The 11207-nt window shown below is 30.6% G+C and overlaps 1 protein-coding gene across 1 annotated transcript; it reads left to right on the top strand.

Annotated features, from left to right (window-relative positions):
• Window positions 1-4962: 4962 nt before the first annotated feature.
• On the top strand, window positions 4963-5607 carry LOC143588463 (uncharacterized). The gene has a single exon (XM_077069454.1). It carries the CDS (start codon window positions 4963-4965, stop codon window positions 5605-5607), a length of 645 nt encoding a protein of 214 aa, XP_076925569.1.
• The last annotated feature ends 5600 nt before the right edge of the window (window positions 5608-11207 follow it).

The raw sequence follows: 11207 nt of genomic DNA on the forward strand, positions 1-11207 counted from the left end.
TTAATAATTTTGTCTATAATCATTCTTACCTCTCACATTAATTTTGAATATTATAATTGCTATATTTATTCTTATACTATCTTTTAAAACCGTGTAATACACGTGAATTTTCAAATGATAAAAATTAATGAATTCCGTTATTTGAAATAAACATACAAAATTAAAGTTGTTTTTATATTTTCTACGATTTGAAAGTTAAATAAACATACATGTTTTTCAACATACATGTTTTTCAACTTTTGATTTGTGCGAAATGCATTCTACGATTTGATCAATTTTTATATTTTCTAAAGTTGTTTTTAAATGGAAACAAGATTTGGTCAACTTTTATATTTCCTAAACTTGCTTTTAAATGAAAAGATGATTTAAGAATTTAAATAGCATATAATAAGGAAAGTAGTTTTCAATGGTTCATACCATATAACTCATGACCCATGAATATTATGATTTAAAGAGATTAAATATTAGAAAATAGGAAAGCTAGGAATTAATATTAAGATGAAACAACTTCCCAAAATATCTAAATCATACTATTATATTAAAACAACTTTCCAAAATATGTAAGTTATTTCACGCCATTTGATTTTCAGAATTCAAACATTCCTTATCAAGCATTGTGTCATAAACACATTATAAAAGACTATTCTACATCAATGCTTGTAACACCCTTGGCAAACACAACATCGTCCCACTCTTAGGCTATCCCCCACATCGGCCGTGGACAAGAGAGATCCTTGGTTTATAAGTAAATGTCCTGCCTCTTCAATCACCAATGCGTTTTGGGCAACCAAAAACAAATCCGTGAGCTCTTCGTGGGCAGAGCGGACAATATTGGTGGTGCGAGGGGCCGGGGTGTTACAGGTGGTATCAGAGCCACTCTTGTACCGTTCGGGATGATGGGACATGCCTCATCGAGGACGATAAGCCCAAAGGAGGGTTGTTTGTAACACCCTTGGCAAACACAACATCGTCCCACTCTTAGGCTATCCCACATCGGCTGTGGACAAGAGAGATACTTAGTTCATAAGTAAATGTCCTGCCTCTTCAATCACCAACGCATTTTGAGAAACCAAAAACAAATCCGTGAGCTCTTCGTGGGCAGAGAGAACAATATTGGTAGTGCGAGGGGTCGGGGTGTTACAATGCTTCTTCCATTCTAAATCTTCTTCTACCTCATAGCAAACACACTTATCATAACAATGGCTTTAAGGTCAGTATTTCTTATCTTATGTTCATGTTAAATATGTGCACTCATGGTGTCTTTCTAATTTTGACCAACCCTTTTGCCTTAGTAGTATATATTTGTGTTTATTTCAAATTATAATAACAAACTGTATATGTTGGTTAAAATTTTTTTTTTCATATTTTAAATCAAATTTACCAAAGATAATAATATTTATTTATATTCTCAGCATGGTTTCTTCAACAAATATCACCATGTTCAAAGTCTTGAACATTAATAACTTCAATTTCACACTTCAAGGTCGAGTCATAAGGTTATGGAGGGTGCCTGTAATAAAGCGTCCTACTAATACCCATAGCGTTGCAATCATACTTATGGACAAAGAGGTATTATAAACTTTTATTATGTATAAAAATATACTTTTCATACCCGATTCATATTTGAACCCGTGAATTTGATTTCTTATATTTTTCAAACCCACAGGGTTCGAAGATCCAAGTTTATATTGAGAAACAGCACTTGAAATCTGATATGAAAAAATATCTTCAAGAGGGATTTTCCTTGCAAATATCAGAAGCTTCACTTGTTCGGAATGAAATTTCTGTGAAGTTTTGTGACAATCCCTATAAGGTTATGTGGAATTGGAGCACAAGGGTTAATGCTTGTGCGAATATTGGAGTATCAAATAATGACCTGTCATTTGCTTCTTTCCAAGATATCCAGTTCGTCAAACTTCCATTCGATATTTCTTTTGGTTCGTAATTGTTATTTATTGTTCTTATTTATCTAAACAATTTTTTTTTGTTTTTTTTACATTTTTTACCTAACATATTAATTATATTTTTTTCAGATATTTGTGGATATTTAACTAATGTGGATGAAGTAACGCATCATAAAGTCTTTGGCAAAGATTCAAAGGCTATAATGATGACCATCAATGATATCGGGTGACAATTACTTCATAACTCTTAATATTTCTTACTCAAATCATGTATTTGTATTAATATTTAATTTTTAATTCTAATGTAACAGGGGAACTGCTTTGAATTTAACCCCTTGGAATGAATATTGCGATCAACTCACTAATTATAAAAGGAGAATCCAACTATTCAGCCGGTGCTTGTTATTTTGCAGTTCGCAAAGTACAAGAAATAGAGTGGTATTACTTTCCTTTCCAATCATATAATACTAAAATTTATTATTATATGTTTAATAATAAACAAAAACTAATATGTTTGACTTCTTTTGTAGGTAAAGCATCGGTATCCAATATGTTTAATGGAAGCAAGCTTCTAATCAACATTGATTTAAAAGAACTTCAAGACTTAAAACAAAGGTTAGGTCATTTGTTGTTATACAATTTATGCTACTTTTCATTTATATAAATATTAGGACGTTTAAAACTAATACCATTTCTCATACTTCGTTTATATAATATTTAGTATATATCATAAACGTATCACTTTTATTTAATCTCATACTTTGTTTTAAGACGTATCACATTTTAGTATATCATAAATGTTTCATTATATTTTAGCATATTATAGATGTATCATTTTAATCTTTTTTGTATTAAATAATTTATTACACAGCTTGCTTTCAAGGATAGATTGCGGATCAATGTCAAGCCAAAGTCTAAGCTGCGAGACTGTTGTCCACAACATCAAGAATGAATTTTTGGTTATGAATAAATTCAACATCATCGCTGAGATTAATAAATTAAAGAAAGTATTAGTTTACACTTACAAATTAATTGATTTTTTATATTCTTTTTAGACTATATATATTGATTATTTAAGTTGTTTACATTTAACTGCAGGTTCAAAACGTAATTCTGCTCGGAACCATTAAATCGATTGAAAAAAAAGATTCATGGTATTTTCTTGGTTGCTCTTACTGTATGTGTAAGGTCGAACAGGTTCGGACCCTCGGTCCAAAATCTGATGGATCATCGGAAACTGTTTTATCATCTGAGATAACTTGTGGGTTGGAGAAGTGTAAGACTAGTTTAAGAAACAAATTAGTTAAAAAAAACAATAAGATGAACCAAAATATTATGATGAAAATCCAAAATTAGTTTAAATTATCTAAAAATTCAAATGCAGAAAATCCAAAATTAGTTAAAACAAAATATGATGAATATATGTAGTCTAAAATGTGCCTTTGGAATTTGTTGACAAACAAATGTTTAAATGATTTGAATATGATTTCTATCTCTTAGAATCCAATTTCATTTTTCTCTTTATGCGTTGTTCCTTAGCATTTGTAGTATTATAAACATTCAGTGAATCTGAGTGGATAGATAAAACTATCCAAAATTATTAAAATGATATTGAGTTTTGAAAATAAATAATTTATATTAAAAATTAATTTAATGGATGATAAGAATTATTAATTATATTGTAATCTTCGTGTATGGAGTATCCAATTTGGAATTGACGTCATGTAATCATGCACAGGTACAGATCGTGGAGCTAGAAAGCTCTCTTATATTGAATTTCCTTCCCATTTCGTTTGGAAAGCTCAAGAAAGGAAATGGCAAAGAAGAAAAAAAGGTTGTTCAATTGGTAGAATTCACTCTATTTCACCTGTAGTTGGCGAAGGATACTATATACGAATTCTATAAAATAAAGTCAAAGGTCCTACAAAATTTGAGGACATTTGCACAGTTAATGTTAAGATCCTTTCGACCTTTAGAGACGCATGTTATGAGCTTGGTCTTTTAGACTATGACAATGAGTATATTGAATGCATTGTGGAAGCAAGCAATGCCGGCACCGGCTTTTACTTTTTTTACACAATGCTAACGTGTGGAAGTCTATCGAGACCTGAAATTGTTTGGGAGAAAAGATGAAATTATTTAGCTGAAGATATTATTCACAAACAACAACGGCTTTTGGATTGTCCAGGTATTATTTTTTAACAATAATATTAATATCTAAATATCTAGATGTTTTTTTTTGCTTATATGTTAATATTTGGAAAGAATGAATGTGGTTATTTTGTTATCAAAATGCGAACTATCAATTAGCGAGGACCAAATCAAGAATTTGACTTTGCTCGAGATTGAGAAAATTCTGCTTCGTAACAATTCCTCATTAAAAAGATTAAATACAATGCCGTTTACCGATCTTGAATCTGTAGACTCTACAAATAATCAGGTTATTATTGAAGAGACGTCTTATGATCGTGAAAGTTTACAGCATGAGTTTGATACTCTTTTTGTCTCACTTACAGATGAATAACACGGTGTCTATAATGAAATAAATAAAGACATTAAGAAAGGAAAATGTGGTGTGTTTTTCATTTATGGATATGGAGTAACCGGTAAAACATTCATATGGAAGACTTTAGCATCATCCGTGAGATCTAAAGGCCTTATTGTCTTAAGTGTTGCTTCTAGTTGCATTGCTTCATTATTATTGACTGGTGGTCGAACTGCTCATTCCCGGTTTAAAATTCCAAACAATCTAACTGAGGATTCTATTTGCTCTTTTAAACCTCAAAGCGAATATTCAGATTTAATTAAACACACCATTTTGATTATTTAGGATGAAGCGTCAATTATTTACAAGTATGCATTTGAAGCTATGGATTGAAATTTTAAGGACATTTTAAAAAGTGATAGCCTATTTGGTGGTAAGGTTGTCGTATTTAGAGAAGACTTTAGACAAATACTTCCAGTTATTACTAATGGAAGCAGACACCAAATAGTGAATGCGTATCTAAGTTCGTCCTACATATGGAAAAATTGCAAAGTGCTTAAACTTACAAAAAACATGAAGTTAACTGTTGGAAGTAAAGATCCCAACATTGAGGAAACTAGATTGTTTGCTGAATGGCTTTTAAAAGTCGGGGAAGGAAAACTTGGTGGTTTAAATTACAGTGAAGTGCAAATAGATATTCCTCATGATATTCTTATTAAAAATTATGTTGATCCGACTTCTGCCTTAATTGAATTTGTTTATCCGTCAATACTTCAAAATTATAAAAAGAAGGATTTTTTAAGAAAGAGCCATACTAGCACCAAAAACGAAGTTGTTCAAGAGATTCATGATATATTATTAGCAAGGTTTCCCGGAGTGCATAAGGAATACCTAAGTTCTGAAATTATTGAAAGGTCTGAAACCGTAAATGAAGATTTTGATCCTACCTTATACTCAGCTGATGTTCTCAACGGTTTAAAGTTTCCTGGTTGTCCAAATCACCAGTTGATACTAAAGGTTGGTGTCCCAGTTATGTTGCTAAGAAATATTGATCAGAAGAATGGTTTGTGTAACGGAACAAGGTTAATAGTCAAATCTCTTGGTAATCGGGTTATCGAGGTAGAGGCTGTATCAGGCAGTGAAATTTGCAAACGTCATGCTATACACATAGTTACTTTGACTCCGACTAATAAAAGTTTCCATTCAAATTCAACATAAGACAGTTTCCGCTTTCAGTATACTTTGCTATGACGATTAACAAGAGCCAAGGGCAATCTCTATTCAGGGTTGGTTTGTTTCTCCGATGCCCTGTTTTTTCCCGCAGGCAATTATATGTTGCGTTATCCAGAGTAACCAGCAGATGTGGTCTTAAACTATTGATATTGGATGATGAAGGGAATACATGTGATAAAACTACAAAATTTGTATATAAAGAGATTTTCTCAAATTTGTAAATTTAAGACTCTAAACAGGTTATTGTTTGTAATATGTATTTAATTTCTTTTTCCCTTTAATTTAGTATCTTTATTTCAAATAACAAATTTTAGAAGTTCTTATCAATTGAAATTTTCCGTGTATTACACGGGTTCAAAACTTAGTCACTAGATATGACTATATAAGTGTCTAATCCACATGGGAGGATGAAAATTGTGTTTTCTTTAATTTCATACGGGAGGATATGTTAGGTAGATGGGTGGTAGATAGTGATGGTTCGGTTGATTTAAATCCACGATTAACAAAAATAACGTAATTTCAGCTTTTCTTTTAAGGTCGTATGGCCATACGTAATGAGGTGTGAGATGAGAATTATATGGGTGGATATAGTCACTAACTATTCTGAGGCTATATAAGACATTGAGTTTTCAAAATAAAGTGCCTTAAAGTGATAATGATTGAATAACCATTATCAATTGCATATATATATATAATATATATATATATATGGGTGAGATCTTGAGAGAACTCCTTTTAAAGAGAGAACTAGAGAACTAGTAAGAATTATTTTTAACTATTTTAAAAAAATTATTTTGTGATTTTTTTTCTTTCCTCCTAATAAAATGACATTGTTCGTAAAAAAAACGTCGATGTAATGCGTATGTGCATTAATGTGTATTATACATACAAAATAGTGTTTTATTGCATATAATACAACACAAATACATTATCTAATACACACTATTTAATATATGCAAATAGACACTAATAATTGTTTGCAAAACACATTACTGCATATATGTAATACAACAATAATGCACATATGCACTATATCGATTTTTTTGAATTTTTGTATATAATATCACACTATTGCAAATATACAATACAAACAACTATATATATGCTATTCAACACTATCAAAATGCACACTATTGCACATATACATTATAAAAAAAGTCGATGTATTGCATATATGCATTACAACGTTAATTTGTTTTAATATTTTTTTATTTTTTTCATTTTTATATTTTTGTGGTGGAGAATAACAACATATAAGAAGGATGGAAGAAAAAAATTTTAAAAATATTTTTTTTAATTAAATTAAAAATACTTCATTATTAGTTCTCTAGTTCTCTCCATAAAATGGAGTTCTTTCATGATCCTCTCCCTATATATATGTGTGTGTGTATATATATATATATATATATATATATATATATATATATATATATGAGATGGTTCAAGAGAGAAATCATTTTAATCCAAGAAGTGCGAGAAGCGAATCTAAACCCTTGATTTAGATTGATCCATGGACTATATTCTTTATGGCAATTTTGTAATTATTTAGCCAATGATTTAAATGCAATTTTGTCAAACATACCAGGTTTTAATTAAAGAGGGTAGTGTGGTCTTTTTGTTGTGTAGCCCGATTTTGAACATATATTACCAAATATGTTTCCATTTTCTACGTTGTATTTTAAAGTAACTATAAAAAATTTATTGCGTTAATTATGATTTCATAATTTTGTTTCTTTTTAATCGTTAACATCATAATTTTAATTCTAAAATTTTAATTTGTGGAAAAAAAATAATGCTTCTTTGCAACTATTTGATTTGGTTGTTTTTTTCAAAAACACATTATCAGTTGCATATATATATATATATATATATATATATATATATATGGATATGTTCCTTTATTTTTTGATATTGTGTAGTTAGTGTTACTAATAATGAACCAAATATATATAATTATTAGTGTACGTATGAACCAAAAGAGTATAGTTAATTGCATCATTATTATTATTATTATTATTATTATTATTATTTGTAAGAAACTATTGGAGGTTCAGTAACGTAGGAATACGTGTGTAGAAAAAAAAAACAATGTCGCATTGTGTTGGTGTAATCTAAGACAATATTTCTTTTGATTTTGTTTGTTAATTTTTATTGTATAGTTGTGATTTAAAGGGTAGGACTTAATTATCTCTTTCAGTCACTTCTACACAAACATTTGTTTCAATAGCTACCTTTAAAATAAAATCGATTTATGTGTAGGTACCATCGCTTCTACACATGTTATTTATTTATTACAAAACCTTATATACATCATTCTTAAATTTAATGATTTAGTGTAAAAATTTATTTTTGTTGTAGATGTCTCGTGTTAATAATACTGTTGTGTAGGATGTGTATGGTACTGTGTAGGAAATTCGGTAGGATGTATATATGTACGAGCTTGATGATATGTGGTAGTTTTATATGATGTAGGTTATTGAAAGGATATGTAAGTTAATATAATTAATTTGTGTAGGCTATTATATTTAGTGTAGGTTATATTGCGATATATGTAATGTGTCATGGCGTTTTGAAAATGTGCATTATTAGTATAGTCTGTGTAGGTTAATATAAATATATGTGTATGTTATTAGTATGATATGTGTAGGTTATTAAATATAAATTAATACAAACAAATAATAATGACTTTCTTCTAGGATTTTAAAAAAAATTGATTCAATAAAAGTATTTTGCTCGATCTGAATGTTTATACGAAATAATAAATGAGTATGAATGTAGGATAACGAGACACAAAGAATCTTTATGTTTTGTTTTTCATTTAATTAAAAAAAATTAAAGATAAAAAAAGAGCACAATTATATGAGAATTCATATACGAATCAACAAAAATGTTAGTGCACGGTTTTGCGTCTAGAGTCTTTGTATTTATCGTTAATGTTTTATTTATTAATTAATGTGATATTTAATGTTTATTATTAACTAGTTTGTTAAGGTTAAGTCTAGTTCGCTAGGGATGTTAGCGAACTAAGACATTATAATGTATTCCCTCCTGATTCGTTAGGGGATATTAACGAATCAGGGGGTGGTTCGCTATGTTAAATTATGTAACGAAGGGGAAGCTGGTTCGCTAGAGGATGTTAGCGAACCAGGTCGCCTTCTATATATAGTGAACTACTGTTCACTTTAATGTAAGTTTTTGGAGAAAAGTTTTCAAAAGGAATTTTGAGTAATTGCTCTCTCTCAAGCTTCACCTTAACATTATTCATTTAATCTATTGATAATATATACACATACATAACATTAAATCAAGGTTAATTATGAGCTAGATCTTTAATAGTGGTAATCGGATATTCACAGATCTGAGATCTGTTTATTGTTATCGACTGTTAATCCGGGATCCAACAAGTGGTATCAGAGCTATTGGTGCTCTTTACACTTGATTTGGTGTTTTAATTGTTATGTTTATTAAGTTTTTCGGTTTTGTTTGGTTTTGAATCAATTTTGTTTTAAATTGATTGAATTATGGATAATTTGGATTGAGGTTGTGTTAGTTAAGGTATTGGATAGGTGTGGATTAAAGGAATTGAGGTGTGGATTGGATTTGTGTGTTTTGGATTTGGATTCGGTTGAAGTCCGAAACAGGGGTGTGTTGTTGGTCAAATTGATTTGGTTTAAGGTGTTAATTGGTTACGAGGTTATGAGTATTGGATTCGGATTTGATTTACGAGTAGATTGGTAGGTTATTTGTACATTTTGGTTGAGTAACGAGGTTGTATTACAAATCTGGTATTGCTGAGTTTCTGGGTTTGATCTTCAAAATTTCTGGAAAAATCGTTTGAAGTTTTGAAGATTTGAAGATGAATGTAATTCGTTATCTTCTTCCTGGTGATTCGCTATATGTTTCTTGGTAATTCGTTATCAACAGTGTTACTTCGCTACCTAGTTCGTTAATCAATTCGTGTGAGTTATTGGTTCGTGTTATCTAGTTCGTTAACTAGATTAACCGATTCGTGTGACACGTGTTCTTCTTGGGATTTGTGTCATAACAACCTTTGCCACGTGGCATAAGGTGTCAGAGTTTATTACAAACGGTTGTAACAACCTGATTCGCTATAGTGTGATTCGCTAATCAACTGTAGCTGATTCGTTATATTAATTCGCTAAGCATTTCTTAGTGATTCTTTACTGATTATCTTTGTGCTTCGTTAAACTAATCCTTTGTACTTCGCTAAACTAATCCTTTGTGATTCGTTTGGTCAATTCGTTAAGTTGACTTGTGATTCGTTAAGTTGACTTGTGATTCGTTAAGTTGACTTGTGATTCGCTAAATCTTCATCTCATTCGTTATCTGTTTCGCCATTTGGTTGATTCATTAACTTTATTTGTGATTCGTTAAGTTGACTCGTTAGGTTGACTTTTGATTCGCTAAAACACTCATCTCATTCGTTAAGGTACTTCGTTGCTGATCAGTCTTAACTTCGTTAAGAGTTGATTCACTATAACTGTTCATAGTTCGCTATAACTGTTCATAGTTTGCTATAACTGTTCACTGATTCGTTAAGCTATTTCACTCTTTGATTCGTTATATTCTTAAATTTTCAAAAAAAAAAAAAAAAATGGCTGGTATGTATGCATTAGCATCTCAAAACATGTTGATGCAACAGATGTTGCAACTTGATACCGAGATAGGTTCACATTCTAAATGTCCAAGATTGATGAAGTTCAGTGACTTTGCCAAGTGGGAACCTCGGTTTCGTGCACATTTGGGATCTGTTCATCCTGACTGCTCATATTGTCTTGATGAAGTTTATGTTGCACCAATGATTTGTGATGATACTATTGGATATACTCCTAAAGCTGTTTCTCAATACTCACAAGAAGAGAAGAAAGCTTTAGAAATCGAGATAAAAGCATATTCTACTTTGACTATGGCATTACCAGAAAATATCTTTCATCAAGTTAGTAGTATCAAGAGATGTGCGTCTTTATTTCAACATCTGCGTATGAGAAGCATGGGAAACACGGCTGAGAGTAAGAAAGTGATGCTCAAGTTTCAGTTTCGAAACTTTAATTTATTGAAAGGAGAAACAGTTGAAGAGATGACTACTAGATTTAGTCATTTAATTGCTGAAATGGACAAGATGAAAATGGAAATTTCTGAAAGAGATAAAATTGAAACTATTAAAAGTGTGCTTCCAAGTTCCTACTCAACATTTCTAATGGTTTTGAAAGAGAATGATTATTTTCTGAATGAAGACTTGACGGCACTTGAATTTCTACAAAAGATCGAAGCTAGAGAATATGATCTTAAGTGTCAAAAATCCTCCAAAGAAAATCAAGATCCAGCTTTGTATGGTGGAAGTATGCCTCTTAGTTCAACAATCTCTCCAATCACTGCTTTTCTTACTCATGCGACAAGTGAAAAAGAATCAACTATGTTTAATGATCCAAAAGTTTGTTTTTACTCTGCTGGTAATTCGGGAGGTTCTGAAAATTCAATTGATACCAATCCATTTGCTACACCACCTAGTGTTAATATGAAGGAAGCTGAGCAAAACTTTGCTTTTCTGACGGCTTTTATGTCTT

Source organism: Bidens hawaiensis, unplaced genomic scaffold (assembly GCF_021521415.1).
Source record: "Bidens hawaiensis isolate Kalapana, Puna unplaced genomic scaffold, B.hawaiensis_p1.1 tig00036398_1, whole genome shotgun sequence".
Lineage (NCBI taxonomy): Eukaryota > Viridiplantae > Streptophyta > Magnoliopsida > Asterales > Asteraceae > Bidens > Bidens hawaiensis.